General features: G+C 43.1%; 4 protein-coding genes across 9 annotated transcripts in view; 3 read left to right on the top strand and 1 right to left on the bottom strand.

Annotated features, from left to right (window-relative positions):
- Positions 1-1,093: 1,093 nt before the first annotated feature.
- On the top strand, positions 1,094-4,746 carry Akt (AKT serine/threonine protein kinase). Of its 3 annotated transcripts, none has more exons than XM_076435070.1 (8): positions 1,094-1,685; positions 1,763-1,904; positions 2,385-2,652; positions 2,733-2,970; positions 3,052-3,249; positions 3,428-3,698; positions 3,783-4,019; positions 4,298-4,746. In XM_076435070.1, exons 2-8 carry the CDS (start codon positions 1,823-1,825, stop codon positions 4,636-4,638), a joined length of 1,635 nt encoding a protein of 544 aa, XP_076291185.1. In that variant the 5' UTR covers positions 1,094-1,685; positions 1,763-1,822; the 3' UTR covers positions 4,639-4,746. The 3 variants fall into 3 exon arrangements, with proteins under 3 accessions (XP_076291185.1, XP_076291184.1, XP_076291183.1); XM_076435069.1 differs by having other exon boundaries at positions 1,094-1,279; positions 1,349-1,904; XM_076435068.1 differs by having other exon boundaries at positions 1,094-1,904.
- A 1,171-nt stretch (positions 4,747-5,917) lies between these two features.
- LOC143214272 (acid phosphatase type 7) lies at positions 5,918-8,476 on the bottom strand. Its single transcript, XM_076435081.1, has 7 exons — positions 7,909-8,476; positions 7,449-7,643; positions 7,049-7,376; positions 6,810-6,992; positions 6,529-6,748; positions 6,244-6,438; positions 5,918-6,162 (listed from the first exon to the last, which is right to left on the bottom strand). Exons 1-7 carry the CDS (start codon positions 8,009-8,011, stop codon positions 6,061-6,063), a joined length of 1,326 nt encoding a protein of 441 aa, XP_076291196.1. The 5' UTR covers positions 8,012-8,476; the 3' UTR covers positions 5,918-6,060.
- LOC143214282 (uncharacterized) lies at positions 8,114-11,480 on the top strand. Of its 3 annotated transcripts, none has more exons than XR_013010121.1 (3): positions 8,114-8,783; positions 11,191-11,251; positions 11,342-11,403. XR_013010121.1 is itself a non-coding variant. In XM_076435106.1 (3 exons), the coding sequence occupies exons 1-3, from the start codon at positions 8,114-8,116 to the stop codon at positions 11,393-11,395; spliced, it is 660 nt and encodes a 219-aa protein (XP_076291221.1). In that variant the 3' UTR covers positions 11,396-11,480. The 3 variants fall into 3 exon arrangements, 1 of the variants encoding a protein (XP_076291221.1); XR_013010120.1 differs by having other exon boundaries at positions 8,114-10,998; positions 11,342-11,373; XM_076435106.1 differs by having other exon boundaries at positions 8,114-8,658; positions 11,342-11,480.
- Positions 11,481-11,757: 277 nt separating this feature from the next.
- The window catches only part of LOC143214257 (uncharacterized), a 92,354-nt gene continuing 84,408 nt past the window's right edge, over positions 11,758-19,703 (top strand). Inside the window, exons 1-3 of one of the 2 annotated variants that reach the window (XM_076435036.1) lie at positions 11,758-13,573; positions 15,218-15,327; positions 15,959-16,016. In XM_076435036.1, the coding sequence (XP_076291151.1) occupies positions 13,510-13,573; positions 15,218-15,327; positions 15,959-16,016 (232 nt within the window). In that variant the 5' untranslated portion in view covers positions 11,758-13,509. Of the gene's footprint in view, positions 13,574-15,217; positions 15,328-15,958; positions 16,017-17,394; positions 17,596-19,703 lie in introns of those variants that run through there. The other variant, XM_076435037.1, reaches the window with a different exon arrangement.

The raw sequence follows: 19,703 nt of genomic DNA on the forward strand, positions 1-19,703 counted from the left end.
CGGGATTCAAATGCGCGCCGTCTCCAGATCCCGACTTTCCGACTCGTGCTTCCGAAACTTCGGCAACATGAAAATTGGTGAAAATCGAAGGAACGCGTCGCCGACGCGTTCGGTCGAGCAGGTAGTCACACGGACATGGTAGAGGTACGCTTGTTTGTGTAGCGCGCGTGCAATCGAGCATGCACTCACACGGGCAGAGTAGAAGTACGTTCGTGTGTAGCGCGTGCGCAGCAGAAGCTACGGCGAGGACGATCCGTCAGAGAGGGGGAACCTGTGCTGGAGGGGAAGCGTCCTCGCGTCCCCGATTCTGGCATCACTGCTGACAACCCATTACCCAAAGCCAATGACAGTAGCGGCCATTGACGTCGCGGATTATAAATAAATAGTTGCAACTTGCAACGAACTCAAACCAGGTTTTTCATTGTTTCGAGATAAATATTAAGAATAATACAGCTAACATTCAATGCATTTTTATAGCTCAATTTTTGGACCATTAGTGCTTCATTGATCTTCATGCGTTTCTCATGGTTTCTCAGCGCTCAGGGCCCAGGGCGATCATTTACCGTTTATCCAGGTTTATCTCTTTTTAGATTGTGTAAAACGGTTGGTTTTTCTGTTTGTATTGTACGATGTATTTCTTTGAAATATAGCATTATAAACAGAACATATGTAATTTGTTGATTTAAAATGCGATTGATTTGTGGAACGTGTGTGAGGATTGAAAATTTCGAATTATCCGCAACGTTACCGACGGAGGAATGAATAATGTTTATTTCTGATTTCAATTATATTCAGTCACATTTAATAGTAATTGATTTTATTGTAACAGTAATAATATTAATTTCAAAGCGAAGGAAGGAAAGAGTACGGATATAGAAAGTGTAGTTTAGGGTAAACGATGGGATGTGGATTTATTATAGTGTGTAGTGTGTGTACGTACGTGTGAGCAGTGAGATATGAATTTCACGATTTCTGTCTATCATGTCTATATATGCTATGAGAAGAGGTCGCACCGATCAACCTCCAATTTCTACATCGGTAAAGCAGTGAACTTCGGACCATGAAAATACACGAAGTTGAAAGTCTATTCTCACGGTTCGTTTATGCCCGTAGTATAAACGAAGTACACAAGACATTTTGTTCCTCGTAAAAACGTGAAGTTATAGACAACCGGGTAGCATCAAATGTGACATTAAAATCCGACAGTGTTCCTGAGAATCTCTCAACTATAAACAGAAAACCCCATAATAAGTAACCATCAGACTCTGGACTCTAATTTGTTAGTAAATTATCTTCTAGCCACTTTTACCAAACGTAAACAGTAAGTAATAAGATTTGCCTTCGCTAGCAATCGAGTGCCATCGTCTTTGAATCGAAGCTATCCGATCGGTGCGCAATTACATGCAACAATAAACCATATAAACAAAAGCACAGAGTAATTGTGACAAAAGATGATGCGTACGGTTGCTCTGAAAAAGTGGGCTATCTAGAGGGGACTGAGGAAAAGAAACGTGTGTGCCGGTCGTGCGACGGTGGCCGGGAGCAGAAGGACGTTGTTCCATGAGAATTCTTCCTTAATCATGATTGATCGACGCGCCATCTCCGGAATACAAGCAGGCAATGCTAGTTAGTGCGCATTAGTGCGTCCGTCGATCAGAGTATACTCGAGTTTACCTGCCAAACGTGTATCTATGATTGCTCAAGTTTGTATACTCGTGCCATTCTCGCTGTTGTGTTTTACTAATTTCCCTGGAATATTCAGCCCGAACGGAAATAAGAAGTATCAGGAGACTGTATACGAGTTCAGACCGAGGAAGGAGTTATGGAGGACGCAGCGATGAACGTCGCAGCGTCCGGTGGCGGCGGACAGCGTGTCGTTAAAGAAGGATGGCTCCAAAAACGCGGTACACACCATAGAACAGTTTCATAATATTTTTGTTTACCCGTTCGTCTCGCTCCGAGCGAATGCTGCGACATGAGTTTCAAACTTGCTACTCCCCGTTCTCGCTGTGTATCCCCTCGAATCTCCGCTGATGTCTGTTCGGCAAAATGTCAAGAATACGTTGACCGACGTGTCTTCCCGTGAAAATTTTTAGAAAGTCCCAGCTTATTTCACGTGAGAGGTCCGTGTCTCCGCCGCCTCTCCGATTTTTTCCCTTTGATAAATCGTCCGATAGCACCGAGCCAAACTATCGGGACTGCTTCCGTCTCGAGATTGTTCGTACGTTTTTGCTGGCTGAAAAAATTTGAAAAAATTATCGGAATACCCGAGTAACGCAATCAGTCGCAGGACCTATCGAACTATGAAACTCTCGCAGAATTATGCTAGCTACCTCCGTTAATGACCCGGTGACATTATTTGAAGGTTTATTGTTTGTACGTAGGGGAGCACATTAAAAACTGGAGGTCAAGGTATTTTGTACTCCGGGACGACGGTACACTGGTAGGCTTCAAAGCGAAACCCGATCAACAAATGGCAGCAGCCGCACAGCCTTTAAATAATTTTACGGTTCGAGGATGCCAGATTATGTCTGTGGATAGACCTAAGCCTTATACTTTTGTTATAAGAGGTTTGCAATGGGCAGCTGTAATAGAAAGGACTTTTCATGTAGAAACAGAGCAAGAGAGAGAAGATTGGGTGGCAGCAATCAGGTTCGCTTTGTTTTCTTATCTGTTATGCGTGTTCCTTATAGAAAGTTCTTAAAATATTGTTTCTCTTTTTTTGTAAACAGCTACGTAGCTGAACGATTAGAAACCGAAAAGGTCCAACAGAACCAACCGCCTGCAATTCAACACTCGTCCTCGTCGGAAGATGTTGAAATGGAATCTTCTGGAGGTGGTAGGTCGGACTCGAGTGGATCTGTCGGAGTGTCCTCTACAGACATAGACGGTGGTAGTATCGACGAATTGTCTGCAAAATTTAGTGTACAAGGAACTTCGAGTAGTAAAAGTACAGGGAAGAAAAAAGTAGTATGTACTTACGATGCTAATGCATTAGTTTTTTCCCCACTAGCATAGTCACAGTTTTTAACTCTGATTTTTGCATTCCAGACCCTCGAGAATTTCGAATTTTTAAAAGTTCTGGGAAAGGGTACGTTTGGGAAGGTGATCCTTTGCAGAGAGAAGGCGACAGGGCACTTGTATGCTATAAAAATTTTACGAAAGGAGGTGATCATTCGTAAACATGAGGTCGCGCATGCACTTACAGAGAATAGAGTATTGCGAACTACCCATCATCCGTTCCTAATTGTATGTTCCGTAGACATTACTAGGGGTGGGCGGGTACCCGGAAATTTCAGGAACCCGAAAATCTATGACATTCGGGTTTTCGAACAATATAAATTTTGCGGGTACCCACACACCCCTAGCCATTACTCCGTTTTACAGCTAAATGCTTGTGACTCTAATTAACGTTTTAATTTTCCAGTCTTTAAAGTATAGTTTTCAAACGGCGGACAGACTGTGTTTTGTAATGGAGTACGTAAACGGCGGGGAGTTATTCTTTCATTTAAGACGCTCCCGCAGATTCACCGAGGACCGTACACGATTTTACGGGGCTGAGATTATCTCGGCTTTAGGCTACCTGCATTCGCAGGGTATCATTTACCGCGATCTCAAACTAGAGAATCTTCTCTTAGACAAAGACGGACACATTAAAATCGCTGATTTCGGGTTATGTAAGGAAGACATAACGTATGGTAAGGTGTAGCGCGCAGAATCAACAACGCGTTCTTCAATTTTTCCAAGTACCGACAAATACTGGTTACGTTTCAATCGTGTAGGAAGAACAACGAAAACATTCTGCGGGACTCCCGAGTATCTGGCACCAGAAGTGCTCGAAGATAACGACTATGGTCGAGCGGTGGACTGGTGGGGAGTTGGCGTTGTTATGTATGAAATGATCTGTGGTCGACTACCTTTTTATAACAAGGACCACGAGAAACTTTTCACACTTATCGTGATGGAGGAAGTCAAATTTCCTAGGACGCTCGGCAACGAGGCGAAAGACATGCTTGGTGGTCAGTAAAAGTTTTGGTGAACCTATACAACAGCTACCTACAACTTTTTGCTTGTACATGAGCAGTAGTGTCTCTTAGTATTCGAGGTATTCGCGAGGAACGATCGGTACCACTACAGTGAATTCTGACTATACTTGTACGTCTGTGACATTTCAGACACAAATATACAGCGAACTTAAAGGTCCCGTGCACAACTCTGTTCTGCAGGTTCACCGATGATTTGCAAGTGATTTGTTTATCAAAATGACAAGCTTATATCGTTCAACTTCTCTTTGCAGGATTACTTATAAAAGATCCTGGCAAAAGATTGGGAGGCGGAATTAACGACGCGAAGGAGATCATGGATCATGCATTCTTTTCATCGATCGATTGGGCGGATTTGGTGCTAAAGAAGATTCCTCCTCCTTTTAAACCTCAAGTAACTTCCGACACGGACACCCGATACTTTGATAGCGAATTCACGGGTGAAAGTGTCGAGCTTACTCCTCCCGATCAAAGCTTTTTAGGTAGCGGGGGTGGTTTGAACTCGATAGCTGAAGAACAAGAACATTTTCCCCAGTTCTCGTATCAAGAGAGTCATTCAGCAGCAACCTCTTCCATCGTTTCTATTAATCACTGACAGTATCAAGAGTTTCCGTTGTTTGTATACTGAGATATGTGGCGAAATGCATGGGCACGGTCAAACAAAGACACTTGAAATGACTTGAATACAATAAGAAGTATTGTCGGTCGATTTGGAAAAACGTCTTTTTTTAAAGCAGATTCATTCGAGTAACGTTTTTTGCTAATTTATGATGCTTTTTTTACGCATCTTCGAATAAATTTTAACACATATCTCCAATGGCAGATCATGTTCGTGCGTGCGTGTGTGTGTGTCTGTATGCACGTGTGCGCTGCATGTGTGCAACTACACGCACATCCGTTGAAATTGTACATGAAAAACGATTGTGTACTATACTATCCGATTGAGCTAATAACTATTTATACCTGCTGAGTAGGTCTACAATAACATGATGATGGGGATAAATTTTTGTCTTAAAAGAAAAGAACGAAGCAGAAGAGAGCGAGAGAGAGAGAAAGAGAAAAAAGAGAGAATTAACGCTAAAGGTAAAACTTCATCCCCGATGCTGTGTTACGTTGTAAAGTATGGCACGCTTCTTCCATGTGGAAGAACGATATTTGATAATCGTAGTTACAGTCCTTTGTTCGACGAAAGTGGTGATTCAACACTTTTTAGCTTCATCGTCAACTTTATTATAATAATTTATGGAAGGGCAGTTCCTGGTTATTTTTTGAAATTCATTAGTCAATTGTTATAGCAGAAGCCAAAATAGCAAATTACATTTGGCAATGAGCCAGCCCCGGGGCGAGTGGTGTTTATCCATTTTAAAAGTAGGAGCATAGAGAAACATTTACAGCTTTAATTGAACTACCGTGTAAATTTTGAGATCAAGATTTTTAGCACTAAAAAAAAGGAGCGTTTCCTTTGATAAATGACTAGTACTATTGAAGAACTAGGAAATTTTTGTTTTCCTTTACTACGGTCCGCGCTTTCATTATGTATCATTGATATAATTAATAATTTACTGTGAGAATCAGATGGAAATATAAAATGCTACTCTAATATTATATTATTAATATTATATGCTACAATGATTATATATATATATATATACATATACATGTATATACATGTGTGTATATATATACATACATATATATATACACACACACACATATATTTATATTTTAACAATTAAAGGATTATTATATTGTACGTATGCATTATTAATTTCCATCTCATTTGTAATTAGCAAATACTTGTAGTTTATTCGTTTCAACTGCGAGAAAGGGAACAGGGAGAATGTTTAAAGATAGAATTTAAAAAAAAGAGTCGATTGTTTGAAGTTTATAGCTTTAGAATTTTTGCTATTTACCATAAAACAACATGGTACATTTTGTCGAACGAGAAACAATGATAACTAAAAAGATACGTGTATGTAATTATTTCCAATTACTTTTTCTCCTGAAATGTGGTCTACTATAGTTTGTTTGCAAGGTGATCTATATTGTACGCCGGGAAAATCTCGTCCTTTATGAGCCAAACTTGATCCAATACGGCACCATCCTTATCATCAGACACCTGTTGTCGTCAGAAACACATTGTAAAATGAATAATAACGAACATTCCTTGTGCCTGTTATTCCGAACTATAATCCAGTACCTGTTCAAGATATAGATGAGTCCGATTATATGCCTTCATCCTTGTGTAACCATAATCTGAGCTACGATATGCAGACCATTCTGGTTTATGCGGGACGAACTTTTCTCTACCTTCTTTGCATCCGGCCGATCCAGTTACTATGTGTACAGGTGCCTTGTAATTCTTATACGGTTCTTCGTAACTACCATTTTGTACCTACGATTAGTTCTTTTTATTATTGATTAAATCTATTTGAAAAAAAACATACTCGAAATAATCTTCAGTTTATGAAACAATAAAATATACCTTGAAATTGTACATGGGCCACGTACGCTCGTAGCTGTGCTCATGAGCCCACAGTTCTAAATCTACTCTGTGCTTATAAAACAGATCCTCGAGTGCGAACCAATTAAAAAATGGCAATCCGACCCTAACTAGACTTTGATGATTCGTACAATCATCTGCGTTCGCATTACTGCAATACATTGGCCTGTGACCATACGTTACTATCCATGGTCGCTTTACTCTGAAAAATACATTTGTTTAATTATTTCTCTGAATTGGAATAAGCGAACATTTTCTTTCACCTATTAATAGGTTTGTTGGCTTCTTCTAAATCCTTTTCTAGCCATTGATACTGTTTAACCAGTTGTTTCAAGCCATAATTCAGAAAGTAATATGCTTCTGTCTCAATGGCAATGAAATGAACAGGTCCTACATTGAAACTATACCATAAACCTTGGCTGTCTCCTGGCATTGAAAAACGGGACCTAGAAGAATTTGTATTAGTAACAATGAAACATGAACAGGGTAATTAGTAACTGACCTGTAATTGCTAAAATTATATTTCTCTTCATGATTTCCAGCTACTGTCATATAAGGTAAATAAGCAGCAACCCCTTCTATTTGTTTCATAAATTCATCGCCAACACGTGCATTTTCAGTGTCCATATCATACGCAAAATCTCCAACATGAATTGCTGTATCGTATAGCCCACGTTGTGCTTCTTCCTGTAGCCTTCCTAAGCTTTGAGCATTCTCGTTACCCATATCACCGAAAATAACAATCTGTGGTGACCACTCTGCAGAATCCTCTGGAGCGGTTCTCATGTAGAAAGCATTCGACCACCCATACTTGCTGCCGCAGTGGTACACTGTGGAAAAATATTTTTTCGATACGATCTCCATGGAAAATAGACATTATTCTTTTTAATTATTCAACTTACTGTATTTGCTATTCGGTGTCAAATTCTTCAGCCATACTCTATGGATATATTGCTTCTGTTTTTGTTTCCCACCATCTATGAACAGTGTAGCATTTCCACTGGCAGTCAGAATATATCCACCTATTCCGTACTCCACTATAGATTCTCCCGTGTCGCTTTTAGTGCTCCATGTGACAACAATGTCATGAATGTTATCTGCAAACCGTACCAAGGTAAAACAATTGCTACTGTGATTTACATTAACATCAGGTGAGGAATTGAAACTTGAATTTATTTTATACTGCACCGAAATAAAAAAAATTGAGCCAGACATTATAATGCAATTTAATTTGAGACTTACGGGTCTTGTCGAAATGAGTTATATTATTTTTAATTTGCAATTATCGAGATTGAAAAGATGCATCCATGACGTATCATTCAACAAATTTATGTATATATTATAAAAAATAAATATTCTTACCTCCATAAGCGATATGCACAGCTTCCGGTTGATAATAAATAACATTACAGAATACACTAGAAGTCGTTGACAAAATTGCAAGTGCGAAGATGAGTGCAGCCATCGCGATTTTTATAAATCACAGCGACGTAAATAGGCAAAAAATGCACTAAATAGTGGTAAACAAATTTACGAATTTTCAGATATCGTTGACCTCGACGCAAAAATGCGGAAAGAGTCGATGCATCGCTGCGCTCGGATGCACAAAGAGTACTGGACGGTACTGGAGCTGTGCGTAATGCATAGATATCGGTATTGCTTAAAATCGCATGTCAAAAACAATGAGTCAGATGTTTTCGCAGGAACAGCTCCTATCAGCTGTTTAACACCGTACGTGCATGGCAGTTATTTATTAGACTGTTTGCAGACACAGCATCTATCGTTTCCACTCACTACAATTTACTTTACAATACTTTACATGATCTTGGACCCGAGCACTGCCATTGTCATTCTGGCCGAGATCAAAGTTGAAACGTTGAAACTCACTCGAATAAAGCATTGCTTCGTGCTTGTACTTCTGCGATCACATAATAGCGCCATCTTGACCGTAATTGATTGCAGTTCGCACTGTTCGCAGTCTGATTGGTCAATTGGTCTGATGCACAAACGCACTTCGAGTCACTTCGAGTGTCCTTCTGGCATGATGCACAAGAAGAAACAGATGCAGCTGGATCAAGCTGGATATTCTGTTGGACTGCTACGTACTGTCGAGTGAGATTTCAGTGTTCAAAGGGTTAAAGCACTGTTGATTTCGAAAAATCGAAGAATTCGTCTGAAACGCTAGTTTTAACTCTTGGAAACAAAATGCCGGAGGTCCGAGCCCTTAACCCCTTACCGTATGATTTTCTTTTCGTTTATAATGATAGTCGCTAAAAGTCTGAACAAATACATATTATATATGCGTTGTACATTGTAATACGCATATATTGCACATTGTACATTGCGAAGTAATTAATTGAAAGAAGTTAATTTAAAAAGCAACTTTATACATGCATTTTCTGTGGCAGTACATATAAACAAAGTTTTGTATATTTACTTGCATTTATTGTATAAAGTTTTTTCAAATGAATTTCTTTTAGTTAATCATTCCACAATGTTTGAAAGTCTATTTTTAATCTTCTCAATTTTTTAATAGATCTTCCAACAGCAATATAATCTAACAATTGCAGGATAAAATCCTGTTAATAGACTTCCGGTACATAAAGCGATAGGACCACTTGGCCGTTTATAGGATGATATCAGAGCTACTCCGTGCTCGTGAACGATGCGAACAGGTTCGGAACAGGAATTTTTCGTTCGATTTTGTTCGCAGCGGCCTGGGATATCGATCGAGGGGATTGCCGAGTGGGATCCGAGGATGTTATTTGTAATAAGTTGGGATGCTGGGTCGGAATATAGCGCGAGCGGAGAACTAAGCAGGCAATTGCAGAGCTAGCATCATCCCCTATGCCCTATATTGATCACGCGCTCTGCCAGTTCTTCCTCCCTCTTTGTCGCAGCGATTGCCGTTCCGCTTTTACGGCGCACGTGCGCGAACATGTATTTACACACAGGATGCATCCCGACGAATGTGAACGCACACCGTCACCCGTGACACCACCAACGGGCTTGCCCCTTCATTCTTCTTCCATCTTCCTAGTTCTAATGTTAGGATGCTCTCTTTTCGGGGGACTGTTCACAGTCGCCCATTATCCGAGCCTCCTTTTGTCGCTCAGTATACACAACATGGTTGGCACACTCAATTCTTTCTCCTTAACACGTTCGCTACCGCCTGACTTCTTCACCGGCCATCCAATCATTTCCAAATTCATTTCTTGGATGATTCGATGGGCCTTGAACTTCGTTGAACGTCGCCACATTGGTCCATGCTTCAGGAATGATTCTAGGGGTGTGGTTACTGGTTACGCACCCCGGGAAGTCTAAAAGAAATTAGTAAAAATATCCAGTGTAAAATGAGACTGGAATATACTCAGGTTCAATAGCACACCACCGCGTAAATTGAATGAACTTTTCCTTTCGTTTATTGCATATCAAGGGATCGACCCGATAATCGAGAGCAAGAGATGATAACAATTACTTTCGTAGTATCGCATCCGTATTTCGATCAAGGCCAAGGACCGCGAGAGTATCGTGTGTTTGCTTTGGAACGATTCCAGTGGCTCTGAGCGTGTACCATCGGTAATACTACCATTTTGTTTTGACTACGGCCCGATTACTACTACGATTATTAATACCGGCGAGAGTCCCGTAAATATACATTCTGTCGAGAGTAAAATCGTTCAAAACAAGGTTAAAAAAACCGTTTTTATTTATAATACGTTATTACGGGGATAGATCGATAAAACGGGCCATTGAGAAGACACGTTCGGTTGACGGGTACCGTTTGTTTCATCCAACACGAAAGAAAATCTACGGGACATCTTCTCATTTACGAATTAAATGTGAGAAGATGTGAGATTAAGTTAGTTAAACATTCGTTTATCACTGATCCAGGAAACTCCACGGTTAGACTTCGCCTCGGCGATCAGGGGTAAACATATCAAGTTGTTCGAATAGGGGATGCTACACCGTATCATCAAGCATAATTGAGCATCCAATCTGGTACGTTAAAATCCCTCATTAAAAGCCCACGAAATTTATCATTGATCTAAGAAGCTACCTTGGCAGCCGAGGATTAATATAGCAGGGTAGCTAAATAGAGAATGCTCCATGACATTATCAAGCATAATTGAGCATCCAATCTAGTACGCCAAAAGCCCTCATTAAAAACCCACGAAGTTTATCATTGATTTAAGATGCACTCCAACTATCCATCTTGTTGATCAGGGATGATCGTGTTAAGTCAGCCAAATAGGGGATGTTCGTCAGTATGAACAATAATAAATTATTTAGTCGAAGTAGATTAAAATCTTACAGTGAAAATCTACGAAATCTATCATTGACCTGAGAAGTCTCTCTCTGAGACTCCACTCCGTCGATCAGGGGTGAATATGCCAAGTTATTCGCATGGGGGATGCTTCATGCTATCATCAGGCATAATTGAGCATCGAGGTTAGTACGCCAAAATCCCCCATTAAGAACCTACGAAATTTATCATTGATTTAAGGAGCTCCACTTTTGCAGGCGGGGGTTAATATAGCAGAATATCTCTATAGGGGTTGCTTCGTGATATTGTGAATAATTCGTGATGTTGTACGCAAAACTCCCCCATTAAAAAGTAATGAATTTTATCATTAATTTCAGAAACTCCTCGTCGTTCGGGGAAGAATTTATCAAGTTATTTAAACAGGCTCCGTATCATCAGGTATAATTGACCACCAAATCTAGCACATTAAAATCCCTCATCAAAAGCCTACAAAATCTGTAATTAATCCATGAAATTGCTCCTTGTCAGCCAGGGGTTGATCCAGCAGGACACCGATGCGTTCTAGGACATAATTGGACATAATTGGACGTAAAATCCCGCGGCAGAACGTACGAAATCCCTCATTGATCTGAGAAACATCCGGGACTCCACCTCGGGGTGAACAGACCAAGTCATCGGAAACAGAGGATGTTGCACCGTATCAACCTAGACTCGCCTATCTTCGGCTATCCATACCGATTACAAAATATCCCCGAAAGAAAAAAAAGAAACGGGGTGGAAGGTATCGAGAGGGGGATGAAACCAAGTCCGTATCCGGAAGGTTTGGCACACACGTAGGGGTTGCGTGCGACTCTATTCTCTTCTCTGTTCTGCGCGAGTGGGGGCGCGCTAAATCGACGAGGGCGCCGCGGCGCGGCCGCCGCTGTCGAGGGTTGAAGATCAGCGGGCGACGAGCGATGTCAGGGCTGCAGCCGCCGTCGGTTAACACGCACAGGTTCACACCCATCCTCGCCTTCGAAACTTCGGCAGAGCCGTAGCGACGTCGCGGTGGCCGTTCGGTTCGGTCTGTCCTCGATCGTCGATCAGAAAACGAGTCGGTCAGTGTCGGTGAATCGTGGTGATCGGGTCGTGGACGTCTCCTAGTGGGAGAAATGATTGTGATTCTAGGGTAGCGAAAGTAAAATCCTCGCACCGGGGGCGGATTGAGAAAGAGAGAGAGGGAGAGAGGGAAAGAGCGAGAGAAAGAGAGAGAGAGAGAGGGAGAGAGAGAGAGAGACAGAGAAAGAGTCCTCGTCGGCTGATCGCGAGGGATGTCCGCAGGATCCTTTTGCGTAACCGTTGTCTCGCTTTGGGGTAGCCTGCGTGCAGGAGAGGACACGATATCCTTTGACACGGAGATGTGAGTGGCAGACGTCGTCATCCAGTGTTAACCAGGACATCGAGAGTGTCCTTCGAGGGAGGGCGCGAGAAGGACACCCGAAGGCAAAGAGGAGTCGAGGAATTGCATAAGAGGGAGAGAGAGAGAGAGAGAGAGAGAGAACTTGCTTGCCCCATGTTATGAGGAGTCGCTCGGGATGCTTGGCTAAGTGGAAGCTGGAGTCTAGCACGAGTCTAGCAGAGAGATAGCATGAGGATTGCTGTCGGCGGTCCGGTGTTGTCTAAGCTGGTTCCTATCCTCGCGAATGCCACGGGACGACAGGAGGGCTGAGAGCCGCGCGACGCTGCTCGAGGATGCAACGGGACAGGATGCTGGAAGCGTGCGAGGAGCCGAGTCCGGCGAGGCCTCTGATCAATAAGCCAGGACATCGGGAGTTCTGAGAGTTCTCGGTGGATCGTTCAAGGAAGAGGAGACCGTTGCGAGGATGTAGGGGGGGCCCACGATCGGGGCCCCGACGAGGGTTTCCTCGGGACAGTTTCTCGCGGGACACACGGTGATCTCGACAGGTGGACTTGTCCGCTGTTCCACCGAGATACATTCTACACTCCTCCGCTTCAAGTTCGAAGAGTCCGTGGGTACCAGGAAGAAGTTCCTTACGGTTGCGAATGCTATCCGCCTTTGGGGATGAGCGTCGGGCCAGAGTCGCGTATCTTAGAACGGGATAAGGGAAAAAGATAGGTACTCGTCGTGTGTAGATCTGTCTGTTCGTGTTTGTTTAGTCTTGTAGTATATTGGTGTACGGCGACCGTGTCCTAGAACGAATAGATCGCCTGTCCCCTTGTCTGTCTTACACTCTTCTTCGAACCTGTTTCGAAGGAGTTGCCGGCGGAGTCGGGGCATTTTTTTTGTCGGTGGGGGATACACCCGCGGCTCGCTTTACCCCTCGTGGTTTTACCGATCGGAGGAAAACTGTGTGCGGCACACGAGACACGGACAGAGCAGTGCACGGGGCCGAGGAGAAGATGTGCGTTTACGTTTATAGGAAGCGTAGATATTGTCGGTGAAAAGTAGGTCGCGCGAGGTCGATAGTACCATCGAACGTTAAGCGAAGATGCGAGAGGAAACGGAAGGAATCGCACGCGGCTACGACGACGTTAACATCAGCGATTCGTTTTCTCGACGATGACGGGCCTGTGATACCGTGTGCTCGCCCGGTGTCAACGCTCTCTCTCTCTCTTTCTCCTGCCGAACACCACCTACCGCTCTACGCATCTCTGACCGAGTAGACCGACCGTCTACCCGCTCGAACACAGCGAAAATGGTCGATCTCGGGGGATACATTATCATACTGATCAACCAGAATGACAAGATCAAACTGTACGGTGAGCATCGATTGCCCCTCCACTTGCCCGCTATAGACACAAGGCCGAGGCGGGTGCACGAGTACCCGACCCGTTGGGATTCGGGTACGCTGCATCCGACTTGGCCGTGCCACGTTACTCGGTGTCTTTAACCCTCTACATCCCGAATCCTTTATTTAACACGTTGACTGCCACGCGAATTATATATGCTTTGCACAAGTTTCGCCTATTTCGATCGTAGAAGCGATCAGCGCTATCGATAAATATTGTTAGTCATCATCTAGTTAATTTATACATTCATAAACCGATATCTAGTGATAATGTACAAGTAATTCCACACCGCTGAGCAGCATGGCGTTCAACGTGTTGAACTGTAGAAAATAATTCATGTACTGTGATGTCACTAATTGTTTGTGAAAGAGTAATGTGATACGAGATCAGACGAGATTAATCCTTCGGGGACGACGTCTAAATAATGACTCTATATTTCAAGAAATAATTCATGTTCTTCATTAACCCTGAGCACTCGAGTAGCGACTCTCCATTAAAATTACTGTTATTATTACAGATATCTTCTACCTTATTAAATTTGTTTAAAGAATCATATAGAATGGAAATATTTTTTAAATAGTTCCGAGTGCAAAAGGTTAAAACACAGGAAGGAACGATTTATTTTCTATCCGAGTTTTCGCTTCCTATTCTATTTCCCCTCGATCGAGGTCGAGCGAACTTTCAAAAATTATCACCCGGGAAAACATGCTGTCCTCTCTAATTAGTGACTTGTTCCACGAATACAGGTCAAATTTACGTTTAAATTTGAAATTGACCTAGCACACGTGCCGCCATACGTGCGCGACGTGTCAGTCACCTAAAAAGAAAAAAAATTTTCGTTGGCCGCCACGAAAGAAGCTTCTTTCCCGTCTTTAATTAGCAGCGGTGTTTGCCGTTTAATGAGTAGCCGCGAAGGTGGTCGCCAAGCACGCAGGGGTTTAGCTACACCTTCGCTTTGAAGCTTCTTTCATTAAAGCCACGAATCTCGTGGAAAATTCGTCGTCCTGCTGAAAATAATCGGATTGCTTGTCTGACCGGACACCGTCCTTTTCTACTGTCTCAGTGGAGATTGCTCGTACCACTGTTACGCTAGAATCTTCCCTTGTCGCGAATGAACTTCGAATAGACCATTCAGACCGAGATTTGCAAACGTTGCACCTCATTTCTAATTACTTAGTAGACAATTCGTAGCGTTAGCTGTTTGTAGACTGCGGATCTTTGTGCAACAATTACGAGCTACTAGAATCGCATACAATCGTGTTTCTTCTTCTAATGATTTTAACCATTTGACAGACTATTTCATGCGTTTATTTAAAAAATGAACAGATGAAATACAAAATGGTTAAATTGTTCGACGAATGTAGAAACGGTGTTACGTTATCTTTTACGTGCTAAAATCATTGAAAGCAGAAATGTTTATATTCATGTTTCTCATTAGCATAAAATGTGCAGTTCAGTAAGATGATCGTTGATCTCAAAGAAGTAGATTAAAAAATATGTAAAATGGTAATTGAAGATTTGAACGGATCTACAGACAATTCCTTTCCCCACATGTTCGCGGTGTGTTGAATCGAAACTTGTTAGTAATTGAAACAATTTTCGAACGGATCGCAGGTTCGCCGGGCTACGTGGACGCGCTGGAGGTGGCAGATGAAATTTTGGAAATTAATGGCAGCAAGTTGGAGAACGTCAGCCAGCACGAAGTGATTCAATATATATGCGAGGTACTTAACGTTTATTTATTACCGAAATTCCAGTTCACGCCTCGTCCCCCGTGCGAGTCTATTAAAGCGCGAAAACCGGCGCTAAAGTGCCAAAAAGTTTCCATTTTCGAGAGAAAGAGTCGTCGACGCCTCCTCGCTCTGGTTAGAGACGATTTACTTTTTTTCCGTCTCAATTGCTCATCCTGCCAGCAAATATTCGATCAAAATCCAAGAGCCAAGAGAGTTATTTGCACAAGCATTAAAAAAGAAAAATTGCCTCTTCGTTAAACAAATATGACAGAAAAGTTGATCGTTGTTCAGACAAAAAAATTTCAATACTATTGTTCTTTTACATTTCGTACATTTTTAAAAAATATCTCCACCCTTTATTCTAAAACAGTATCATAGAAATGTTTACTATATGATGATTTATTGTATAATATCGCCAAAAAATGTTTCCAACAAATATTTTTATCGTCGACTGATATATTTCCAAGGTCAAGTACACGAATTATAGGAATTAATAATCGTGACGATAATGGTACGATAATCATGATAGTTATAGCGATTAAAGCTTAATTCCCACGATCGAATATTTGCCAGGGGTCGAATATTAATCATGTCGATTAACAGAATCGTTTTCTATTCGCAGTGCATCAAATCCCGAACAGTATGTCTGCGGGTACGAAGAAAAAGCGGAAGCAACAGGGGTGAGTGTCCATTCCGAAAGCATTTTCATTAGCATAATTCCACGGCGGCAAGACACAGGAATAGTATCGCAGTATGTAGTTAGCCGAGCAAACGTCTCGAATGACTTCTCATTAGGAGCGGCGCGAAACGAGGGAAAAATCGATGTGCAAAATGGACCGTTAAAGAGGATAAACGTGTCACGTAGAACGATTAGAAGTACCGAGAGGTGTATATCGATTTTCACTAGCTAGCTCGATCGCGGCTGCAACCGATAGTTCCGTTAATACAACGCGACAGGGTACGATTAAACATACGGACGCTGCCATCATTTTGCTGAAGACTACTCGGTGGGATCGCGTGCCTCCATCTTTAATCGCGCGGTATCCATTAGCCTAACACTTTCGCTAAATGGAAATTCTCGTGACCCTCGACATTATGCAGCAATTGCGAATTTCAGTGCAGGGCGAATTCGAAACACGTTCTTGTGTCATTTTGAGCGAAGAATAAACAGAAACTGCATCTTAATCAATTCACCATTACTTGCAACGACTTTCTATCATTCATCAGATAGCTCAAGTTCGACGAGTTGTTAATAAATGCAACATCGTAATTTATTCGCGGAAACAGAAATTATTCATGACTCGGCTTAACAGCTTTACCGTGTCGTGTTACACAAGAAAAAGGTTAAAAATCGCCGTTTCGTAATGCTCGGTCTCGCATGAACCGAATCAACAACTAAAACCGAAAACCTTGCCCCGTTCCGAAAATGGCGTCAACAATCCGATTATCCCCCGACAACATCAAACGATCCTTATAAAAACCATTGACCCGAACGCCCTTCACCGTTCAACAAACAAACAAACAATTCAAAAAATTGTTCCGGCAAAACCATTAAACCAGCGTCGAACGCATTGGGACAAAAGAATGCTTAACCACTGTGCAGTCTGATTTGCACGGTGTGCATTTCGTGTCGCAGAAATTTGCAAATATTATACACTAGAACTAGAAAGTTATAGAAATTTTTTAATCATACTTTATTCAATTACATGTTACCATAAAAATTTGGGGTTCGACGGTGATAGGGAAAACGTTAAAAATTTACAAATTTTCAAAGTACACCCATCAATCTTCGAAGTCCGTGTACCGGGTACATCGTGTGTCACCGTGTCCTCCGTTACCGGCGCAGCTCAGGTAAATCGTCGGCCGATTTCGTGTCTCCTCGTGCGATTCCGGCGTTCGCCAGGTAAACGTTCAGGTCGCGGCTCGTGATCGTGACGCGCGGGAACGTCGGTAGCAGAGGAGAAGGACGAGAGGGGGTCAGAGAGACGGGGCCCGTTGAATAGAGGGGGTTAGACCGGCGGAGGGAGAGTGGGAGGGGGGAAGAGGGGCCCTGAGTGTTTCAGCGTAGAGAACGTGTAGAGAGAGAGAGGTCCGCGGAGGAACCGAGTGGATCTAACCTTCGAATGTATCCGCTGTCACGCTCGGTCCCCGCTAGTACGGAACCGTCCATACGTGCCAGCGGTTCCGCGGCAATTCTGCGCGGCTCCATCGTCTTCCTGGCAGTTTCTCGTGTGTACCGGAGGTCGGGTAGCCGAGCGGGTACGTTTCGCTCGCGGCCTGCTACCAGGCTGCTGTACCCATAGAAAGAGAGAGGTAGAGAAAGAAAGAGAGAGAGAGAGAGAGTTGTTTTCCGCTCGCGTGGAACCAGGAAGGAAGGAAGGAAGCGGACACGTTCGTGCTCCGACAGTGCTGTGCTGGTGCTTCGACAGAGGCCCTCCCGTGGTCCCCCAGGTTTCCTCGGGCTCTCTTCTGTTTGGTTCCAGTCAATTTCGATTTTTCCCTGGTTCTACGTTGGTTTTCCACGAGGTTATACCGTGTTCCCTCGCTGTTCTGTGCGCGTGTATTCCGTGAACCGTGTGTCTTCGCTCTGTGTTCCTCGCCGTTCGCTCGCCGGTCACCTTACCGGTCGAGGGAAACCGGGACAAAGAGCCAGATGGCAGCTGGATACGTGGACGAGCGTTCCAGGAGACCGTGGACAGACCACAGACCAGCCACGGAATCTTTCCACGATTTCTGACCGGCGTTACCGTTAATCGCCGATCGACGCTCGTTGGATCACCGGCGAAAGGTGACCGATCTTTCTTTACTCCATTACTGGGACACACGGCGGCGATTGTCTGGCGAACCGTTTCCACCGGTGTCCTAGTATACTCTTTGTCGCGTATTCACTCTGTGACCACAGCTCTTTTTTTAGCGAATTACAAGCAAATTATATGACGATTGCCTGCCAACTCGTTTATAAATTGTACGCAACTGCAGGCGCGCGACTGATTTTTCCTCCGCGATTACAGAATGCGTACGATTGTTCGACGAACCGTTTGTTCATTGACGATGTTGTCCTACTATGTTCTTTCTTGCATATTCATTATTCTATGACCACGACTATCTTGTTGAATTCTTAGCGAAATATTAGCTGATTGTCTACAGGAGTCGGATCGTTTATAAATTACAAGAAACTAACTGCGAATTGTTAGATCAACACGGCTATTGTCCTAGTATGTTCTTCCTAGCATAGTCATTCTTTGGTCACATCATTTTTAATCGTTTGAACGTGCTCGATCGTTTGACAAATCGTCGATCATTAAGGCTGTCGTACGAGTACATTCCTGCAATTTTTATGGAATTTGTGCATTCGCTCAATGACCATGTCTTTCCTGTTGAATTATGAGCAAATAGCTTGACTGTCTACAGGAACCACGACGTTTAGGACTGCGAATAACAAGCACCGCGTAAGCGATGATTATGTCCTCGATTCCGGAACGTGCTCGATCGTTTGACAAATCGTTGATCGTCAAGTCTGTTGTCCTAGTACGTTCCTCCAATTTTGATGGAATTTGTGTACTCATTCAATGACCATGTCTTTCCTGCTGTCGACGGGAACCAAGACGTTTATGTCCTCGATTCTGGAACGTGCTCGATTGTTCGAATTGTTGATCATTAGAGCTGTTGTCCTAGTATGTTCCCTCTATGTATTTTTATGAGACTTGTATATTCATTTAACTGACTCTTGAACTAATTGTATTTGAAAGGGGCGATTTTCCACAGAAACGAGACGTGTCGATCTTTCCGTTCTACGTGTGGGTTCCATAAAAATTGGAGGACGTTGCTTAACGTTCGTTATCGTCAGGCGAGAGTGTCGGATTTAATCGAAGGATTTTACGTGTCGGTGATGCGCGATTGGTTTTTCCGAGAGGCAGCTTTCACGTTTTTAAGGGCACGTTTTAAGGCCCCGTTTGGTCGTTCGTGCACACACGCAATCGCCGCGTTCTACTACAGTAGATTATACGGGCCGTATCTCGGACGACCACTGCCACAGAAAATGAGTTTTCGTGAGCGCACGTCGCCGACGAACGACAAGGATCCGCAAAGCACGACCGAGCAATGTGTCATCGTTTTACGCGACACGTTAATAGGCGAAAACGGAGACAAGGAATCCGTCATGGTTGCAGTTTCTGGGTTAGAGAGCCGATGCGTGGGTGCACGACGATGCGGTTGCACTATTGCTGCCAGATCGAGTGGGCTTCCAATGCAAATCTCGATTTAATCGAATCACATTCGCCCCCTTGACGCGTTACTTACTGCCTGCTGTTTATTGCATTCGAAACGTTACGATTCGCTGCCCAGAACTTCGCAAAAAATTGTTTAAC

The sequence above is a fragment of the Lasioglossum baleicum genome, chromosome 12 (genome assembly GCF_051020765.1).
Source record: "Lasioglossum baleicum chromosome 12, iyLasBale1, whole genome shotgun sequence".
In the NCBI taxonomy this organism is placed as follows: Eukaryota; Metazoa; Arthropoda; class Insecta; order Hymenoptera; family Halictidae; genus Lasioglossum; species Lasioglossum baleicum.

Excerpts from the sequence above, each read along its gene's own strand:
- Akt (XM_076435068.1), top strand. The coding sequence starts at position 1,823 with ATGGAGGACGCAGCGATGAACGTCGCAGCGTCCGGTGGCGGCGGACAG. Across the intron at positions 2,653-2,732 it reads GATTGGGTGGCAGCAATCAG|CTACGTAGCTGAACGATTAG; the intron begins GTTCGCTTTGTT and ends TTTTGTAAACAG. Across the intron at positions 3,250-3,427 it reads CCCATCATCCGTTCCTAATT|TCTTTAAAGTATAGTTTTCA; the intron begins GTATGTTCCGTA and ends TTAATTTTCCAG.
- LOC143214272 (XM_076435081.1), bottom strand. The coding sequence starts at position 8,011 with ATGGCTGCACTCATCTTCGCACTTGCAATTTTGTCAACGACTTCTAGT. Across the intron at positions 6,439-6,528 it reads GGCCCATGTACAATTTCAAG|GTACAAAATGGTAGTTACGA; the intron begins GTATATTTTATT and ends AACTAATCGTAG. Across the intron at positions 6,163-6,243 it reads CTCATCTATATCTTGAACAG|GTGTCTGATGATAAGGATGG; the intron begins GTACTGGATTAT and ends TGACGACAACAG.
- LOC143214282 (XM_076435106.1), top strand. The coding sequence starts at position 8,114 with ATGCGGAAAGAGTCGATGCATCGCTGCGCTCGGATGCACAAAGAGTAC. Across the intron at positions 8,659-11,190 it reads GGACTGCTACGTACTGTCGA|AAACTCCTCGTCGTTCGGGG; the intron begins GTGAGATTTCAG and ends CATTAATTTCAG. Across the intron at positions 11,252-11,341 it reads AACAGGCTCCGTATCATCAG|CCAGGGGTTGATCCAGCAGG; the intron begins GTATAATTGACC and ends GCTCCTTGTCAG.